The sequence below is a fragment of the Anarrhichthys ocellatus genome, unplaced genomic scaffold (assembly GCF_004355925.1).
Source record: "Anarrhichthys ocellatus isolate YVR2014 unplaced genomic scaffold, GSC_Weel_1.0 scaffold6, whole genome shotgun sequence".
Classification (NCBI taxonomy): Eukaryota; Metazoa; Chordata; class Actinopteri; order Perciformes; family Anarhichadidae; genus Anarrhichthys; species Anarrhichthys ocellatus.
The window spans coordinates 10,076,889-10,099,052 of record NW_022280036.1 but is presented as its reverse complement, the minus strand read 5'-3'; the positions used below and the strand labels follow the sequence as shown (position 1 = coordinate 10,099,052).

The 22,164-nt window shown below is 39.7% G+C and overlaps 1 protein-coding gene across 3 annotated transcripts in view; it reads right to left on the bottom strand.

Annotated features, from left to right (window-relative positions):
* dennd2b (DENN domain containing 2B) overlaps positions 1-22,151 on the bottom strand; it is a 43,013-nt gene extending 20,862 nt beyond the window's left edge. For 2 of the 3 annotated variants that reach the window (XM_031846007.1, XM_031846009.1), the window contains exons 1-4: positions 21,497-22,151; positions 8,531-8,629; positions 2,127-3,395; positions 733-863 (exon numbers count right to left, since the gene is read on the bottom strand). In XM_031846007.1, the coding sequence (XP_031701867.1) occupies positions 733-863; positions 2,127-3,395; positions 8,531-8,604 (1,474 nt within the window). In that variant the 5' untranslated portion in view covers positions 8,605-8,629; positions 21,497-22,151. Of the gene's footprint in view, positions 1-732; positions 864-2,126; positions 3,396-8,530; positions 8,630-17,375; positions 17,567-21,496 lie in introns of those variants that run through there. The other variant, XM_031846008.1, reaches the window with a different exon arrangement.
* Positions 22,152-22,164: the final 13 nt, after the last annotated feature.

Here is a 22,164-nt window from a genome sequence, read left to right as displayed (position 1 = left end):
CAAATTGATTCAAAGTAATGAAAAATACAACCCATTAGTGAAAATCATAGGCTTAGATAACAGCAAACTAATTGCACATGACTCCTATGACCTACGAACACTTGTAAATTGTCATCCTACCGCAAAAAAAGCTGCAGTTTCGCCTGAGATCATTTTCAATGCTTCATCTACACTTTTGCAAAGCATCTGTCAGTTACATATGTAGTATCACTGTCTCGCTTATAACCAATGTCTAAAATCACATGATTTCACAAGTATAAGTTGCATTAAACTGCATAAGTGCTGCAACTAGCAATTATTTTCATCATCGATTAATCTAAAGGTTATTTTCTTGATTAATCAAATTATTGTTTGGTCCATAGAATATCAGAAAATAGTGAAAAATGTCCCAAAGCTGAAGTTCATATATTCAAATGCCCAGTTGTCCAAGCAAAAGTCCAAAACACAAAGATATTCAGTTTACTATCATATAACACTAAGAGAACCAGCAAATATTCACATTTGAGAAGCCAACACCTGAAAGAGTCATTCTCCATAAAAAAAGTGACTTACACTATGAATCAATTATCAAAACAAGTTGTTATGAATGAATACATTTTCTGTCGATTGACTAATCAATATATCATTTCAGCTATAAACTATATTCAAGAGTGACCCAGGTCAGACAGAAAACCAATGAGAGTTCCAGTGACATAAAGGTCATCTCTACTGTTTTTAAAGCAGTGTGCTTACCTACTATGTCCTCATAGGTATTCTCCTCTAAAGTGCTTTTGGAATTGGGTCGACTCCGTGTGCCTGTGGTTAGTGTGCCATTCTCTTTAGGCGGCAGACTACTCGTAGCATCCTCCGACTCATACGACTCTCTGGGAAGAAATGAAGAAAGTCAAAAGAGACCATGATGGGGAAAGATGTTAAGAAAGTGGAGACAGATAAGAGTAAAGAGAAAAAGTCCAGATAGCGTTAAAAATAGCCCAGATAGCCATTTGTACTCCTTAATCCACTTGCCGACGAAAAGCAGAGAAAGTCTAGAGCTTTGTCTTATCCCTTAAAAAAACTTAAATGATGAGCCTCTAATTATAAAACACACAAAAACAGAAACACCAGGATCAGCATGTGCCTCTAATCACAAGGAACTTCCTGATAAGTCACAAGTAAACATGCAGATATCTTACTATTTCTGAGCGTTCTCTGCACAGTATAAAGTTCACATCACATGTCGCAAGGCACTGCAGAGGACCTTTGCTACATTAGTGCAGGGACCTACAGTATGCTCATGTCCGCCATCGACAGCTTGTGGCTGTTAAGCTTCGTCTGAAAATTGCTAGAGGCACAGGAATGTTAAACACAGAGTCCAAGGGATGAACATTTAAGGATTTCATCCTCATTTTACAAAAGGACAATCTGGAGAGGCCCCACCCTCAAACTGAGTCAGCTGAGCCTGAGAACTTTAACTTAAACAGCAAATATTCAAGCAACAAAGGGGCGCAATAATCCAGTTTCACTGGTTTCTATAGGGTTATTTATAGAGTATATTCAGTTACAGGCAGATTAACAATAAACATATTTTTGATTAAGAATATACTGTGGACTTGCTAGGAGTGGGTTTAAATTGCCAAATCTTTTTAGGGACCAAAGTGAATTTCAGTAAAGAATCTGACATTTCAAATAGTCCGTACAATGCATCAGTTAGTTTCTGAGCTGCTTTTATGATTTCCAGTAGGCATTTACCTCATAATAAACCTATGATGACAATATTCAGTTTGATTAGATTAGGAAAGCAGGGATGACAATAACTCAATGCTATAACAAAACAAAACTACTGTTACTATTCAATGGTCTTCTGGGAAACATAACAACTGATCTCCACTTCAAATCCTCACTGAAGATAACCAGAGTTGATCGCTTCAACACCACAATCAGACACACTAACCAACAAAGCAAACATTTGACCTGAGATCCAAATTCCTCAAAAGACTGAGATATGTAACACTCTTCTAACATTTCTGAGGAATCTAAAGAAATCCATAGCACCCAATGAAATAAGGATACATATAATAAAACATTGAATTTTACATCGACTCTCACAGATAAACTGTCTTTAGACATAGGCACACTGATATTCTCACCTGTCCTGTGGTCTCACTGGGGTGCTCCCCTCGGTCTTTACCATTCGAGTCACGCTGGGTGCAGGGGTCGAGGGCAGCGGCGGGGGAGACTCATGGGCTCTGTTTGGAGGTAGTCCATTGGCCGGCGACACGCTCTTCTGGTCCCGTTTGGCATCGTACTCAAAAGTGCGTTTGGGTTTAGGTAAGGGGTTGACTGGTGTGCCGACAGAAGTCTGTTGGCCCGGTGGCTCTGGACTCTCAGACCTGGCTGAGCTCACACTAAACCTTTGTCTGAGTTTACAGAGCTTATCAGGCACCAAAACAGCATCTGGTTCTGTGGCCACTGAGCAAATGCTGCTGCGCTTACTGGTGCAAGTACTGTCCAAGTCGTCACCTATCACAAAAGACTTTTGTCTTGTCTTGTCTGGAGCGTAGCAATTACTCAGATACCGTGGAGGGGATGGGCTGGGATTCTCCTTCAGGGCTTGCTCTATCTTTTGTATCCTGTTGAGAACCGCTGACTTCTCCTTCCGAGCAGACAGGGAACGTACATATGTTCCTGAAGACTCTGTCTTCCCTATCCTTTTCTGGAAGCGGCCTAGGCCATCTTTGTCAGAAACCCCTTCCTCTTCCTCTGTGTAGGAGCATTCTGAGAAAGCTGTGCTCATCCTGCGAACCCCCTTAAAGTCAAACGTTTTCTCGCTACAAGGAGAAGAGAGCAGGCTGGGGCAGCCCTCACTTCCCCCTACACGCTCTCCTCCTCTTTTATCTAGACACAAGCTCATCCTAGGCAGAGCCACCCTTCGGCACTCCCATTCTGAGATCTTTTTGCGGATGGTGGTGGGGGTAACACCTGCTACCGAGCGGGTGAGGGAGAGAGTGCGCCTGTGGCTTTGGTTAGAGGAAGGTCCCAGTGAGAGTGTGCTCCAACTCAGGGGCCTACCGTTTAGTCCATCTCCCGGAGAGTGTTCCCCTTGTTGCTCCGGGAAGCCTTGACCTTCCTGGCAGGACTTGGTTTGAGCCTGAGGCTTATAGATGGAGAGCCTGTTGTCCAAACAGCTGATGCTCTTTGACTTGGTGAGGCGGCCTTGAAAGTCAGCCTCACCAGTGAGAGATGCACCACTGCGCAAGGTAGCGGTCTTGCTGTTCCAGCCAGCACGTGCCAGGAACCTGCCGTCAGTCCTGAAGTACCTACTCTGCTTCCCAGAGTTTTCCCCGTCACTAAGGAGAGGCTGCTGGCTCTGCCCCTGACTGGCAGCGAGAACAGGAGCCGGTGATGTAGACTGGCACCTTTAACGAGACAGAGAAAGGTGTGAACAAACATTGTAGACATTGAAAGGATTCTTTGAGGGGGGGGGGGGGGGGGAATGAAAAAAAACAAAAAGAAGCAAATCAACAAAGCCACTCAACCCTGCAGCATGAAAAGTACCAGAAACTCGATGGTAAACAGATGGGGGAAAAACTGTCAGGAATCAGTTGAAAATTCGGAATTCATTCGCAAGATCAAAGACAGAATGAAAACTTGAGCCACTTATTAAGAAAAACCACAGGAAAGTATTCTGTCTTTGGCAGCATGAGATTAAAATGAAGGCCAAAGGAAATACAGGCAACATTAAAATGTCACTGTGGATTTTTCCACATAATTAAAATAAAAAAACACAGAGAGCAGTGTGCCAAGCGAGATTTTTTACCACGGTCTTACCTGTGAAAGTCTCACTACTCCTCTCTGATCCTTGCAGCCTTTTTTCTGAAGTGATACTGGGTGCTACAGTTGTCCCACGCTCACTGCTGACTGTACCACACACACACACACACACACGTGCTTTCTCAAGCGGCTCACTTCCTCTAAGATTTCCAAAGAGAGAAAGTTTCCCAGTCGAAGCCCGATACCGTATTTCTCATAATCTTTCAGGAACCTTGTCATGACTTGGAAGCTAGCTGAGTCTTGCGAAAGTGAAACGTTGGGAGATCTGATGTCACAGCCATGGTTAGAATAACAAGCCTTATGGGAGGAGGAAGCTGAGCGCTGCGGACTGTGATCCAACAATGCAGGTTAGGACAGATCTCTCTTCTCACCTACCTGCCCTTCTCTGGTTTCATTCCTCCGGCTCCAGGGAGGGCAGACTTTTTACAACAGCTAGGAACCGGCAAGCTGCAAGCATGATGGATGCATCTTATCTGATTTCCCCTGAAGAAATAGGAGATTTTGAGACAACGATTCATGTCTTTCAATTTTAATGCTGGTTTGTAGTATTCTGAAGTCCAATAAATAGATTTTTAAACACGCAATACTTTGGATACTGAACTAATATATCACTAAAAAGGATTTCCACCAGCTTGGTTAAGGACATTTTTTTATTGTTTATCGATGCACAGTATTTGTCAAACATAATAACTTAAAAGTCCTTTAAAGACATATTATATTTTATTACAACTGTGCGTCATTCATTATCTGTTTATACACCAGCCTCCACTCATATTTCTTATTATCAACTACACTAATAATAATAAATATCTGCATTCAATTGTGTTATCAACGATGTATGTATGTTTATACACTGCTCATCTCCTAAACAGGGAGACTTAAAACAAAAGACTTTTCTCTTCAGTAAACCTGCCGTGTTTGTCTCACAAGACAATACTGTATGCTCGTAATTTAGGTTTGTTTCAAACATCTCTATATTACCTTACTCAAATTGTTAATGTAATTATAAACTAACTTGAGCTTGAAAAGAGTTTAAGATCAACTCAAATCTCAGGTGAAATGTCTATCAGACTTCTATATATGAAACCCACAATAAGTCAAACAGACCGTATATGTTTTAATGAAGAAAATACTTTTTGAGCCCACTCTGATATTAATCAGCTGTCAAACATAAGACATGTTGCAGTGCTTCAGGAGGGAGCTATCAGAATTTGTCTGGCACATAAAAATCTGACTGGTTCGCTGCTAAAACTCCCAACTCAACTTCTGCCAAGGAGTATGGCCAGGGAGGGAGCGCAGTTTCTGAAGCTAAGTATCAATGCGAATGTTTTAGTAGCAACCAGACCAAACACTCAGTAATACTACTCTAATGCCAGTAACAGTACAATTTATTGAGTTAATGACAGCAATTTAAATTTTTGCTCTTTGGTTTGATAGCAGCCAGGGTTGAAACACGGGGAGGATCCCCCGCTGTCTCCACGCTCAAAACATGACTTCACCAATGTGAGAGTAAACAAGCAATAAAAAGATAATATAGGAGAAAAGATTCAGACTGGCTGTGTTGTGATGTAGTGCTTTGTGAAGGTTTCGAGGGGACTACATCTATGTTTCATTTTATATATATATATTAGGGGTGGGGGAAAAAATCGATACAGCATAGTATCGCGATATTTTGCGTGGCGATATTGTATCGATACACGGACACCAAGTATCGATCTTTTATTATATAAACTATCAAAAAATAAATAAAAAATCCTATTTTGCTGCAATAAAAATGATTGAAGTGAGATGAACAGACTGAAAACTTTATCTTATTAGATAAAACATGTTGACACAGTTTTCCTTTGGGGACATAATTTGAAGTTGAAAAAAGTAATAAATCGCAATATAGGCCTATGTTATCGCAATACTCAGAATATCGCAGAGTATCGTGATAATATCGCAGTATCGGGATAATATCGTATCGCGGGACCTCTGGTGATTCCCACCCCTAATATATATATATACACACACATACATACATACACACAGACACACAAAGTGCACTACATAGTGACTTTGAACTGAATCTTTACAAACTTGTAAACAGATTATATACTGTGACCTCAGATATGGTAGATTGCATATATGTATTAATATATATAATATATAATATATTTTTTAGTTTTTGTGTACTTTGTATCACTGCACTTGAATTTGTTATTGTTTATCCGTTTACATCGCTGCAGATTTAAATCAACCGCAAAATTAAAGCCACCAAATAATACAGATTAAATAATATTATGGTGAAATTAAATGTAGACTGCAAAATGAAGACTTTTTGATTACACGCAAAAAGAAAATATGTGCACAATTTTTGTCTATTTAGGGCTTAGGTACTTTTAGGGGTTCTGGTGGTCTGGATCATGCTTGATCATGCTCAGAAATAAGTCCAGCCACACATACAGTACAGTACAAAGGGCTAGATGCCAGTCACAACCTGGCCTCTGGCTTTCACTCAGGCATTCTAACCACAGGCCACTTCCTGTTACTGACCAGGATGAAGTGAGGAAACTGCTCACACAAACAGCACTTCTACTATTATAATTCAACAAATGTTGGCTTTTTCATCAATCAGCACTCACTAATACATTGTCACAGATAAAACTGTGATAGTTACACATTTAATTCAGAGTTTTGGGGTTTTTATTTGCTTGGATATCAGTAAATAAGACAGATTCAGTGAATGTGCATATCTGGGTGTATAAAACTCTAGTCACAGTAGAGTGAGTCGTCTCTCTCACAGCCTTGTCAGCATGTTTGTGACACTAGAGCACCTTTCTGGGCTTTTATAGTTACCTCAATATTTTAGGTGCAGAGAATTAATTGAAATTATTGCCTCACAGAAGATCACAGAAGAAGAGCACACCCTCATATTTTTGTTTTGTATTAGTTTCTTTCCACCATGTTACTGCATGTTGCCATGTGTACCACTTGAGGCTACACAGTTTGTAATAGTAACTTGTCCTAGAAACTCCTCCCTGAGTGATCTCATAGTTTAAGCCGCAGTGATTTTCAACCACTGTGCCATGGGAAAATGTCCAATTTCCCTTTATCGATATTAAGAAATAAATAATTTATATTATTTAGTTGCTGCAAATAATTTGCCATTGTTGAGTGTCTGAGCCTGCAATATAGTGGCTTGCTAAGTAATTAAATAGTCTTCCATGCCAGTGGGTAGCAGTAGGTAGTGCAATAATTACCGTGTTAATTTAAAGACAGTGGAATTAAATGATGTGAGGGAGAGGTTGCGTTGACAAGACGAACAGCAATGGAGAAATATTTGAAAAGGAAAAATGCAGACTCTGAACTGGGCCCTGGACAAAATTCTAACCCAGATGAAAAGCCTCGTGTGAGTGGTGGTCAAAAGAGGCAATACAGCGAAAGTTATCTTTCTTTTGGATTTCACCGGGGATCCGACTGCACACTATCCAACAGTGCCATGGTCCCAAGCAAGCTTAAACTTTTTTGGTTGTTAGTGTGCCGCGGGATCTGTTTAATGTAAAAAAAAAGTACCGCGGCTCAGAAAAGGTTGAAAAACACTGGTTTAAGGGAATGCATTGTTGAGCACAGCACTATCCACTAATTTTCTCTCCATTTGTTAAAACACAGGCGCTGCAAAGCATCTTTGTGATCTGTAAGAATCGAGGCTAACAAGAGCCCATGAGGACAGCAAGCTGTTAATAAGGCTCTACTACAATGACAATTACATTCATCAAAAGAGGCTGAGGTTAAACGCACAATTATCATATTAGAGTAATGCAGTCGGAAGGATGAGAGAGCTTTGTGCTACTGTGATTAGTGTTTTCCACACATTTGCATTCTCCAAGTTTACCTTGGGAATAGTGGTGAACGTGCACATTTACCAGCAAATGAATGCCATTTATCTTAAACCTAATATTTACATTATGATTAACATTTGTGCGAATTGCCACTTCCACTAGGACTAATTTACACCGCAAGCAATTACAGAACCAAGCTGCCACAGGTTACTTTATGTTTTGTGATGTATGAAGTATTGCTCTGTGTGTTTACCACCACTGCCTCATCAGCACAGAAATTAGGTAAGAATAAGAAACACTGCCAGTCAAATAGTAGCATTATTATATATTAGAATATGGATAAACAGCACCATTTCTAACAACCGTCTTGCTCAAAATCAGCCATCAGACTGTCACAAGGTGGTGCGACAGTGTGAACACAGACTACATTTCACCGCTGTGAAGTACAATGATCATGTGTAACTACTGTATGCGAGATGATAACAGTCTGCCTGTTCCTAAGAACACTTTCTGGTTAAAGAAAATGGACAGGATGAAAAATTGTAAGAACGAATAATTCGACATATCACATATCATTCCCAAAGTTTGTTTTTCTCTCCCAGCAGGACACTGTCAGCTCTCAACATGCTAACACAAGCTTCGGCTCACTACTCACAGCACAGAGTTGGATGGGGCCCTTGTCCAGGATACAGGATTGTACTTGCAAAAGCTTTGGAAGTATTATCATGACAGACAATCAACAGCCGTTCTTTCCCACGAGTGAAAAAACCCCCCAGAAAAACTAAAAGAGTGCATGTAGAAAACTTTGTTTCTCCTTCAGTCAGGAAGCTCTGAAACCATGTGACGTGGACATGCACATTAACTACTAGCCCACCCCTGATGTCCCAGATGTCACTGACCTGTCGGGGATGTCCCGGGGAGCTTTAGCCCCTCCTGCTCGAGGCACAGCCTTCGAACCCTTGTTGGCCGTCATGTTTGTCTGCAAACCGCCCACTCACCTGATGGACAAACACAAAGATGTGAAACATTTTAAAAAGCTGCAGCATTCAAGTAAATAAACATGAACTCGTACTGTAGACTAAACACCTCTAAGGTCGTTTGGGTTTGTCAGTGAATGTTATTGGGAATTTAGACCACAAAATATTAAATGGAATTCAACTTAGTAGATACACAAAATGATCCAATCCTGTCTTGAGCATGGAATTAAATGTAGTGCCACATCAAATACAAGATGGCCAACATTCCTGTAAGACCACAACTGCTTAACTTTGGCATCAAACTATAAACACAGATTCCAAAAATAACAATGTTGATCACTATAACCCTATAACAGATATTAGCTTGACTTGACACAACTTTTAACACTCTCAACCCTATTGTTGACTTTTCTCAATCCCAAATTAACATGAGAGGGGAGAAAGGTAGTTGTTGAGCTTGACAACTTTTCGTAAAAGCAAGCTAATAAAAAATCCTGCAAAGCCCTCCACTACACCACAGATGCCATGTTCAATCTTCAGTGTTAACATGGCAGACGAATTGTCATAACCAACACAGCATGTAGACTATGATGTGCCAGAAAACTCTGATGCTTCGGGCACAGCTTCTGCTGCACTTAAAAAAATTATATTTAAACAAGGTTTGGATCATAGCCATAGAGGAAATTTATAGCAGCCAGGTGAATAATGGCATAAACCTGGAGAAGAATGCAGTCAAAATTGACCAGTTGGATGTGTGCAGGGACAGTAGTTATATTGCAGGTGCCTGATGTTTGTTGTGCATGATTTAAATCAAGGTCACCACCATGGATCCCAGTTTATCTGGCACTGCACTTTGTTTCATTCAATTTTAGAGGCTGTCGATCCGCTGCCTTCAGGTGGCTGCCGATAATTAACTGATTTTATACAGTCTAAAAGCAGCTGAGGTTACCAGAGATTGGTAATAGTCTCATTAAAGGGTCAATGAAGCAAATGCTATTGATATTTAGTACAGCCTGACGATGCCGAATTTTCGAGGCAATTACTGATATTTAAGAGTTCATAACATCAGATACCAAGATATCGATCGATAGTCTTTTTTTTCATAAAGAGACAACACAAACAAACATGTGTCCACAATATTTACTAACTGTGGCACTTGAGAAATAGTTAGAAATGTCTCTGATGGACAAACTATGTAAGGAAGACACTGGTGCTAAGTTGCTGCAATCATATCTTTGGCATTTCTGTACTGTGATTACGTATCAATCGACAAGTATACAGTATATAAGCTAATATTTTGCGATATATTAGCCCGGAAGATTTATCGGTGTAGCTCTAATATCTAGCCGCGCAGATAGTTTGGGCTTTATTTGCTCAAAGATTTCTGCCTCTACCTCGATATAATGGAGGTGAATGGAAATATGTTGATAGTGCTAAAAAATATGCTCTCACACATGCATGTCGTTTTTACTTGTGGACTGCGGATCAGTTTCATTTAACATGCTCTATTTAACACTATCAAATGTCCAAGAACAGCAGGAAAAACAGTTAAGACATCTTCCTTAAAATAAACATTTCCTGGACTTAATCTCATATTAGACCAGCAGTTAGTTCAAATTGTTGACTATTGCCCCTGAAAATCACTTTCGGAAATGCAGCAATGACCTTTTCAAAAAGGCTCAAAGCAAATGTTCTGGTGCATAAGAAGGTCAAATGGAGATCCTTAGAGATTAGAGGTGGAGGATGGGAGGGTGTTTGGCAGCATGGCTTGTTTACAGGAAGTTGTTGTATGAAGAAGCCAGCCAACCAGTAGTGGAGTTGAGTCGTATAGAGACAGATGAGGAGAGAGAGGGAGCATTCCTGCTGTCAGCTATTTCCTGTAACTGTGGATTGTGCTAAGAGGACGGGGCATGCATCATTATTTTCATCAAAGAATTATGTTGTCCTGTCCTGCTTACTACTCTCCATGAAAAACACTACACCCAAAGTGTATTTTGACAGAAAACAAAATAGGACATGAACACTAGGACCCCTCTATATTCTGTGATGCAGACAGTACTTCCGTAATTAAACGTAAATGTGTACAGACATACATTAACCAGTGTGTCAAGTGACTCAAGTTTTCAAATAGTTTCTATTAATCAAAGAGCTTTTGACACATTTGGGAGAAAGAATACTGATTGCATTGCGGATTGTCCTGTGAAAACAGACTCTCTGGATTGCCAAATGGAAAAAATGGCTAAATGATGTATCCATGATTGCATAATAAAACAAAACAAATCATTTTGGAAAGGAAATTGAGACCGAAATAACTTAGAACTTGAGAAATACAATATTTCATATTACTCTAAATTAAACCAAATGAAAAGAATCTGCTTACATAAAGTTCAGACACACTGGCAGTTGTGTAAAATATTATTTCTGATTACAACCTGCTGGAAAAATGTTGGATGTTTTGGAAGTGAAATTCAATATTCTCTCTTTGATTGAAAACATGAAGCTTCAATTTGTAAAACCTTAAAGGAACATGCAAAGAGTAGAGGAAAAACTGCAATCAGCTGCCAGGAGCTAAAGAAACTAAATTATTTTAAATTGTGTCAGCTCCACACACTTTAGTTATATTAAGCAATGTTTATTTGTAAGAATTCATCCTTGTATTTTTTGGGGGGGGGGACTGAGAAAGCTACAATCACAGAAATGGCTCACAGAGGCCCAAGACGGACTTTGCAGTGTAAACACCAAGGCGTTAGCCAACTGACTTCCTGAGGTCTGATACCATCTCCCTACACAAAATCACAGGCTGTAAACAACCACTTCTAAGAAAGCTCTAGAGTACCTTTTAAGTGCATTCAACCAGATTCAAGACAAATTTTCACTTGAGAAGCCAGAGCCAACGGTCAATAGTGAGAAGTCAACCGCTTCATGCCGACTCCTCCAATCCCGTGAGTGTCTTAATGACAACCTTGACATTAAATGGTGGCAAAATGTTTGTGACCAACTGATGATTTTGATTCCAAATATAAATTCGGTCTCCACCAACTCCTGAGGGAAATATCTGGCTCTTTTGCTGCTGAATGCTCAACTATGTTCACCAGCTTGTCACTAACTGTGTCTGTCTGCTGTTTTGTGCAGGTATAGTGCACAATGAGTTTTTAGTGCTTTTCTTGCTGAAAAAAAGCTAGATGCCACAGCTGGAGACAACACTGATGAGAACGGTGGGACTGAAACAAAACAATAAAGTTGTGGTCCGTAAAAACCTAAACAATAATCTGAAAGACACCAAAACTCTCCATAGATCTGAGGGGAATTGAAATGATAATGGATAATTCTCGGTGACTACATCACAATGAGCAACGCCGTTTACATTACACCACTGTTAATATAAAAATCTTCATTGGAGCAGATTTAGGGGAGAAGTTACAAGTTATTTCTTTCCCTTTATCCTCATGTAGCAGTCACTGCCATTACTTCAAACTCAAACCAGAGAGATGAGACATCCATGAGTTTGTCTGTCTTTGGCTATGACATAACAAATCCCAAAAGGCTAACTTCCTCTAAGACATTCAATGCCATCATCTGAATGACCTAATGGCTGGATTTTTCCTGGTTTTCTCATGTTCATATACCAGAAGTACTAATTCATTACATGAGAGGCATACCTATGACGCATATCTTTCTCAGCAACAAGAGCATATTCATGAAATGAATGGGTCTCCATTAGACTATCTGGGCTGGAATGAAAGAGCCCTTTGTGTTTAATACGTCCTTGAGAGGGAGTTGTGGTTAAAAAGTAAGTCTCTTATCAGCTGTGTGTGTGTGTGTGTGTGTGTGTGTGTGTGTGTGTGTGTGTGTGTGTGTGTGTGTGTGTGTGTTAAAGAGACAGATTAGATTAGCAGGTAAAATATCTTTCAAAAGAGATTCTGCACGTCATTGGCCCTGTCAAATATGACAGATCATCTGATACACTTTTCTCTTAACTAAAAGCAGGAATGTACTAATATTTTCCCCATCCATCAGACCTGCGGCTGCATTCGAAATATTAAAGAATGTTTTCAGAGGGTGAAAGAAAGCAGAGGAGAGGGGCAGAAACACCTGGACCTGATGCCAAGAGCTTGTTTTTCATTCAACAAAGACTACACTCAAATATGTGCTCTCTCAGCACCTGGCACTTGATGTTCAGACTATGAGAGCACAGCACAATTTTGTGACGTGATAACTTTCACTAACCTCTGACTGGGTTCAGTTTGAGACCTTTGTTTATCCTGAAATATGCAGTAGCAGACACAAGTCTAATATTGTCTTCTTCTGCCTCTCTGCTTTTCTGGCTGACCTGGTCCTCGTTTTCTGCTGATCAGCAACCTGACTTCAAGGTTTTTAAAAACCCACGACCGAGCATACAGTCAGCCAAGAAGCAACGGAGAAAAGAAGAGCGAAAATTGCTATAAATTTTCAACTCTTTCCAGACGTCACAACTCACTGGCAGGCTTGAGCCCACACAATGATACATGCCATTGTTTCAATATCTGCAGAAAGACCAGTTTTGTCCACTACAGACAAAAAGAGACTCGAGCTGGTATGTCGAACAAAGCATTGCGGGAGTTCTGGTCGAAAGGAAAGAAGCTTTCGATACTCAATAATTCAGTCTGCATGAAAGCATTCACGAGACACTATGAGCTGTACATGACAAATGTACACATAAACAAACAGCATTGTACTGCAGGACAAACACAATGGAAAGGCAGAACCTCTCAGCTGAAACTAAAAGATTGATGTATCACACTCTGGATGTATATTCTTTACAGAACCAGCTGACTCTGGATAGCAGTGTAAGGCTCTGGCAGCCTCAATATGTCTCTATGTAAAAGAAAACCACCAAGGTTGGTGCACATAGCTGTACCTATATAATTACCCCCATACTCTACCACATAGCTCGCCATGCTGCCACTGTATAGCTCAATTGACCAGGTGGAACCAATTCTTGGAATCTTTTTTTATCTTGTTTTTAAGCCACTTCAGCTTCTTTTTTTTCCCCTGAGTGACCATGGCATATTTTCTCTTTGTGGAAAAGAGGAAAAACCCTTCTGTGTAACCTAGATATGAGCATGCACAGCTGCAGAGGCAGGCATGTGGAAAACAGGCTTAAATCTATCTGAGCTGCAGCGGGGGTGCTAGAGTTTGTGTCACAGAGCTGACCTCTGACATGTGTAAATGAGATAGCAGCAGTGAATAATAAGAAGCACTTCCACATTTTTCACATAATATGTAAAATATTATGTAAAAAGACATGAAGCAGATAAGATGTATTCTTGTTTGCTTCTGTTTTAAAGTCAGAGTTCAGCCAAGCCAACAAAAACAATAATAATGTGTACATCACCTGTGTTGTTGCTCATTTTCTCTACTCATTTTCTCTAATATGTCAATGTTAATCAGCTTCAAGATGTTAAATAGTAAGATAAGACTTGATTTTTGTCCTTAAATGGGATGTTTCACTTTTAATTTGCAATCCAAAAGCATTTTTTGAAAGAAATCAGCCAAAAGCCGAACCAGTGTGTTTTTCCATAAAAAACTGTTGTAAATAACTGACGGTGCAAGAAAATAAAGAAGTGGGAGAAAGACCTGCAATGTCATCACTTATTCATAAATCTGCTCGATCATTATATTTGCTGAACCTCTATACACTTTCAAACTAAGCAAGTCATAAAATCTTCCCAGCAGTCGCCATTGTTTTCTTTTGACCATAAAGGTGATCTTTACCTAATGACCGATTATGTAATTCAGACTTGCTAAAGCACAAATTCAAAACGCTAAGAAAAACAAATGATTGGAGACTTACTTTAGATGGTTCTCTGGCTTCCAAAGGTCATATTTGCATTACTACTTTTGCCTAAAGTAGTAAGTGAATTAATTAAGATAACTAGAAATGATCTCATAAAGGAAACAGTAGTGTACATGATGACAACGTTACATAATGAAATACCTTCAATTACATGATCTGGGAATCTGACGATTATGTTACAAGAGAAAAGCACTTTATTATAGGTTATAGGCTACAGGCTGTCTACATTATTAAGAGGAGGCGGGTGTGTTTTTTTAGCTAAAAGGTCCACAAACACAGCCGCCGCTGTTTGCATTCAGACATCAAAGCTAGTCGTGAACTGCTTGTATCGGAGCCGGCGATGTCAGATTATCATTAGCATCCTGAATCAATGAAGGCATCACATTACGTCTTAAAGTCGACATTTGGATCATGCGGATCCCACTGATTCATTGCACCTCCCAGGGTGTATAGTGCAGAAAGAGAACTGGTTATAATGTGTTAGATTGCACTGTGGCTGCAGGTGAGTTATGACAAAACTGAAAACCTAAATAAGAGACAATAAAGCCACCTGCATTGAGCAAACACAGTGAAAGTGTAAAGTATTATCTCAAGCAACAAGTATCAAAGCAAAGGCAGAGGCTGTAAACCTTGGATGATGAATCAGAGCTGGATGAAGTGTTCAACAGTAACTAGCACAGGCAGACAACAAGGAAAACTACGAGACAGCCACTCATATTCTAATGAGCAAACAGGGACAAACATGTCTTTCAAGAAAGAAAGAAAAAAGAACAAAACAGCAACACAACAGACATCGCTTTTCTGTCATTTCTGTATTACGAAAAATGGACAACCTGTCACAGGTTTGATCGACTCTGCGTCTGACTTCCAACTGTGCTGTAATACAAGTTACACGTCCTATAGCCAGGCACTTAAGCTACAACTATAAATGACCATTAGGGTGGATGTGTCATGAGGGGCAATGGAAAGTGGAAGTAGATTTTCTTATCTAAAGAAGCATTTTTTTCTCAGTGGATGATAACTTCAGTTGAGCTTGGGGGTAAGTTCAGAGAGATGGTCTTGTGACCTGAACAACACTCAACTGAGAAATTTGACGAGAAGAAATGATATAGAAATATTCTCTCCACTCTAAACAGCTAACTTTGGCTCCCTTCAGTGACCCTGAACAAAACAGCGCTGATCTATGGCAAACCGTATCAGACTCTTAACATTAAGCAACAATCAGTCATGTATTAAGTGTATGAGTGTAAAGTAAAGTACTGATGAACAGCAAGAATTCTCCAAGAATCACTTTAATAAAAGATTAAAAAACACTGAACGTCCAGTGAAACTTATAAAGTGATGAAAAGAGGAAAGATGTGTGAATACTACTTTTGTGAATCACTGTTACACCAACAAAATACAACAGGATTCCTGAAACTGGCAGCTCGGAGACATTGTTGTTACGTTTTTAAAATCCTTAGCAAATCACACCAGTCACACCAAAACTATTTGGATGGATAGATAGCACCAGGAGAGAGTAAAATCCCTTTCGTTACGATGCTGAGTGAACAACAGTGCATTTAAAAGCGTCTGGTGATAGGCCAGACTCACTACTGTTTATCTGAAAGGAGAACAGAGAAGAATTTCCTCAATAGCTTTGTGTTGACAGTCCCGTCCAGTGAGAGGCGAAGGTCATTGTTTGATCTGCACAATAGAAAGAGTTTAAGGGGAATAAAGACAGCTAAATAAAGCCAGTAATGTCTCCAGGGTTTGTATTATAGTGTTTAAGATAAGATCATCAGGATTTAAGTTGTAATCTGTTAAGAAAACTCACATTCATGATAGACGCAGCAAAGCTTCCCATATTTAAACAAACCACTCAGTGAGAGCATGCCTTAGCTGCTCTAAACGTGACAATGTGTTAATACTTTAACAGTTGGATGTGTTTAGAATCTTTAAATCTGCATCAGGATCTTTATCTAAGTAAGTGCAGGAAGCCATAAGAAAGTGGAGAAAATGTTTTTTGTTTTCTTTAAAGAGATAACAAGATTATTTTAAAGATTCCCAGATCCATATCTGCACCAAAGTGCATTTTTGCTTAACCCTAACCTAATTGTATTGTAATCGCCTATAAATTTAAAATTTAAATAAAAAATAAGCTTTGGTCAAAATGATAGCTCCCAACTAACTAACTCAACAAGGCAGGAGTATGTTGTGGGAAAAAACTACAATACTGATATGAATTGTGTCTTAAGATTATTATATTAAACCTTTACTGTTTTGTTCATGACATGTAGGATGTCATATACAGTAGCCTGCATGCGTCTGTACTGTGTAGGTCTACAGCACATACAGCATTTCAAAGAAAACTGCATGTATACAACCTTGTAGAGAAATCTGTATAGACTATGACCATAAACACACTGTCGGACAAAACACACAGCACGCATTTAGAGGTCACAAATGTTGTTTCATGTGTTTTATCTCCCTGAACACACAAAAGAGTGTCCCCTCTAAATCCAAACTACAACAGGAAAAGGACACAGTGAGTCCAGTGATCTGATCTGGAGTCCTGTGCAGTTTTTGTTTATCAGCTGGTTTGAGTTTTTCGGATGTTAAGGCGATAACTTTGTCTAATTACAATCCACAGAGTCACTGCCTGTATCCGCTGGGACCTTTTTCTTCATTCAAAGGGTAGAAAGAAAGAAAAAAGACAGTCTGGTGTTATAGCCTGCTTACTGCACTTCATCGCTTAAACATGTAGCTGTTAGATGACCAAATAAGGTCACATGGAGATTAGGACTACATTTAAACGCACCTTGCAACTTTTTTTCCCAACACCTTTTACGTTTTTCTTTCGGACCCTTGTTTTTGGTAGTTTGTACCGTTTTCCTACCGCGAGCTAAAAGTTTAACCCTCGTCAAAAAAAAAGCAGACTTTTGACGTTACCTCCGAGTTTCTCCTCATATCCATGGCTGCTGACATTTTGAGATAATTCCCCTTTACGCATACATCCGTCTGCGCGTTAAGAAACTTTTTTTTGCCGGAAACCTGCCCTTCTCAATAAACTCCGATTTATGTCTTTCCAACCAAAACCGACAAAACGGGTAAAAGCTCGTGCCTCCCCTCTCACAGCCTGCTGCAGGGTGGAAGGCAGGACTTGTTACCATAGAGCCGGGTTGTTTGCCCCCCACTTTTCTCTGGATTTGGCCTCGTGCCCTCCTCAGACAGGCATTCAGCCCCTCTCCCTTGTTTATTGTCACGGTGGGGCCAAGGAGTGTGGATGAATATTCACGAGCTGAAGGGGCTGCTGGCTGCTGATGGGATGAAACCCATGTTGCCAGCATTGCACCACATTGTCATGCTGAAATCCCCCACACTACTTGGCCCATAGGAATATATTTCAACCGCCACACAAAGATGTCTTTCATTTGTCAGAGATGGCTGTGTAACCAAGCAGCCCAGGGACCAGTTGCAGGAAGAAGCATTCAGATATTTTAGAAAAAAATAGTATTCCCATTCAAATGCACTTAGAAGTCTACCAGAAGTAAAAGTACTCATTATGCAGAAGGGTCCATTCTTCAGAAATGTATTGAAGTAGCAGTATAAAGTAGCACAAAATGGAAATATTCAAGTAAAGTGCAAGTACCTCATAATTGCACTTAAGTACAGTGCTTAAATAAATGTCCTTACTGTACTTACATTTCTCCACAGCTAGAGAGCAGCGACAGTGACCAGGTTTTGAATCAAAGACATTAGGCAGATATTTAGTGGTGGAAGAAATATTGGCATCCTTAAGTCAAAATAGTGATACCACAATGTAGAAATACTACATTACGAGTAAAAGTCCTGCATTTGGAATCTTATATAAGTGACATAACACGAATATTATTGAAAATGTGCTTGTATTTTAATTAATTTAGTTAATTAAGTTAAGATCAAATACATCAAAATACCACTTAAAGAGTTACACCCACTGAAAATATTTACTTGCAGCAGTGATGCAGAGGTGTACTCCAGGACCCCATGACATCACTTGTGGGTGTGGTTACAGTTGCAACACAACCCCAAATCTGTCAGCAGATACAACCTGGTGTTAAGTTCCTCTTTACGTAAAGTACTTTAGCAAATATGCGTATATTACATTCCACTTTTGCATATCGCTCAACATATTCTAAATAAATCTAAAGTGGCTGGGTGTGCTTTAGAGCTGAACCACAGGTCTAAACTTGAGGTGACCACAAAAATGAAAATATTCATCCATAATATAATATCCCCCCCCAGGTCTGAGTTAACTCCAACCCAAATTACACCACTTAACTCTCTCTGTGCTGTGGTTCTGGAGCATTCGCTGAATAACACAGAGCAGCTTTGTAATGTAATCCCACGTAAAACATCTCAGACTGTATACTGTGCATGTTCATTGGGATGTTTATCTACTGTAGGCCTTCATAGCACCTTTCGAGAACATACATTTAGCAGTGCTTTACAGTAAGCATGACATAAACACATACATTTCTTTAAGAAATCCAATGTGTTGATCAAAGCTGATCAAAATACTCACAGAACAAACAAAACAAAACATATCTGCTCTGTAGGAACTACATGACAGGGATCATTTTTTTTTAATTATCAGAAAGTTCGAACATCTACAGTTCCCGCTGCTGACGAGGACTGTGTGATTCAGTTAAAAGCTCCAGAACAAGCAGGTAAGTGGACCTTGATTGGAGATTGTTTTGTCGAGGACAATTTGAACTCTAGAGCTCGGCACCAAAACGTTTTGTTGTTTTTTTTCAACTGCTTTACGATATATTTAACTGTGAAAGTGCCCACTCACAATATATTCATCATGCTTTCAAACATGAAATCCTATTCCATTCATAGTTTACTTTTTAATGCTGCTGCATGCAACATCTTTACACCAAATGTGGCAGCATGACCCATCCATAAAACCTCTCCTTTCAGTCTCTTGGGGTGTCTTATCATCCCACAGACTTGGGACTTGGGACTTGGGAACGGAGGAAGTCACAAAACTCAGACATCCGTCATCACAGTTCGTCCCATTAAGTCAGCAAGAGGCCTACAAGCGCTGCCACTGTGCAGCTTTTCTCAGAGACCCACTTAAAACCTTTTCAAGGTCTCGTAAAAGAATGTCCTTCCTGAAAACACTGCAAATCCTCACTGTCTGAGCACAAAAGACAGAGGCAGTGATTCCTTTTTGTGTGATGTTTTACCAGAACTTTGTACTCTCATGGAATTCATTGTTTCCATTGATCGCGGCACCATCTGCATTTCTCATTAAAAGCCACATCCTCTTCTTGCATGACATGGGAGCATCAAACAAAGCTCAAAACATAGCATGGCGCGCATCTGCACACATAAGTCGTTACGTCTTTGACAGGACGCTCTGTAAGATGCCAGGCTCCAAAAACGTAATAAACAGAAAGTTTTAGGAGTGACCACAGCTCTGATGCAGTAAATCTTAGGTCTGTCTTCCCACTCTCATGACTATACACCTGCTAAAGCCACATCCACAAGGGAACGAGTGTTTATTTTCTCAAATAAAATCCCTAAACCTTATGTGTGTTTGTTAAGGATCCACCGTGAATCCCAAATCCTAAAACAGTCAAGGGGGATTATTTCACAGCTCTATGGGGATTTTCCCACCTACACCTCAGATTCTTTCTTCCAGCTTCTGCATGTCCACATGGTTCGAGGGGTCGAGAGGAGCTAAGGAAATATTGAACCCATTTGAAGATATATTTGGTGCATTAAACACCATATTGGGTTTCACAAACAGACCCGAGGCAGCTCTTAAACTCCAGGATTAAGTTGAGGCTGAGGTGTCTAGTCAACACTTCTGACAGCACTGTCAGAGAAGACTTGTCAAGTAAAGATACCCTCTCCTCGATAAGCTGCAAGTGTCTTCTGCACAGCAGCTGAAAATAATATGATCTAACAACTACTTCATTTTTCTAATACTTAAATGCCAAACACGTAACATTTTCTATTTCCCAAGGGAGAATAACAAGGAATGTAAACTGTTAGATTATTCATATTCGCCGCCTTAGGCACACTTCCAACCTGTTTTACTTAATTATACAGTCACCATTTCTACAACAAATGGAGAGGATACAAAATGACGCTTACTACCTTGTGTGTATGTGTTGGCAACTTGTGTTGCTATTAGTAGGTACTGGGAACTCTATCTTTCGGATACAGTATGCACCATAACCTGAGTGATACAAAAACACTTTATTAGAAAAGTTTGATTTTAATGAACAAAAATCGGTTACAATCCGGGTATCTCTTCGATTCATGGATTAATAACTTGAAATGGAACATTTTGTCTGAAAACCAGAAGTTTCATGGTTCGCTCAATGACAAGTAACACCATGTTACTGTGTCTAAAATGCTTTGAATAAGTGCAGAGCTGCAGTTTTCATAACACACTGTGCACCACTGTTTAGCACAAGGACAGTCCTTTATCTCATGGCATGTTAACTTTTCCCTGCACAGCAGCTAAAGCATCAGTCTGACTACTGACTCGGAAACCTTGAAGGCAAATGTAGCGTAATGGTGTGATGTTTCACACACTGGAGTTTGTGCGTGTGTGTGTCGGGCGGGTTTGGCAAAGTGTCTCAATTAAACTCAAACTTGTTGGGACATGAAGGAAAAGGTAAACACAGGTGAGGTGAGTGTGTCAATACTGTATGAGTGTAACATACATTAGTATTCTTGATGGATCAAATGCAAAGGCTGAGGCGCCCCCTGTAGGTCAACACCTGCAAATGCAGCACGAAAGCTGAGAAGAACTACTTTTTCCCCCTAAACGTCAAACAGTGGATTAGACAATGCAACAACATCGATCAAAGTCAGCGTGTATGAACAACTTCATGTCAGTCATGTTAATCAGGTCAACAATACAACAGACTACAAGATGCAAAGAAAGTTTCTTTTCTCATCAACACAACTCTCTGAAGATGCTACAAATACTGTAAGTTACTTAAAAAGGCAAAAGAATGTCGGTGGATTTCCATACATTTAATGAGGCGAAACAAACAGCTTACCTGTCTGTGTGTGTGCTGTTGCAGTGTTTGCTCAATGATCCATTCTTTAACAGAGAGTGCGAGTCGCTTTCTGTCTGAACTGCCTGAAAACTGATTTTTTTTTTTTTTTTTTTCTGCGGAAAATAGTCTCCTCCGTATAACTGGATGAAATGTGAAAGAAAAAAAGGAAAAGTGGACTGCACAGGAAATGATGACGCATCTGTATGGAAATCACTTTGCTTAATAACATCGCAGAGGCTGAGGGTTATCTAACATTTGCAGGCAAATTAAAGTTGCCTTAGTTTAGTTCCAACAGATGTTAATGAAGAGTTTAACTGCCCATTTCTAGACGTTTTTGAGTGAATGAAGGTAGAATCATGTCAACATGCTTGTAGTTTTTTTTAAAGGGAATTATACTGAGTATGTTTTCCATTGGCAGTGTCATATTCAATGTAAAAAAAGTTGCCAAGACAGTGAACAGAAACCATGTGGCAAAATCCAGTTTTAATGCCCTAAATATTTTAGTTGGTGCACATCCTAAAGCAATTTTGGGTTTAAATGATCACAAATTTATGACGAACCCAAGACAAGTAGATTTAAATAACACTGGGCAAAACGGGAGAAAGTGTGTTTATTTATGTCATTTATTGCAAGGTGCGTCTGCATATTCCTCCTGGCTGTGGTGAGCG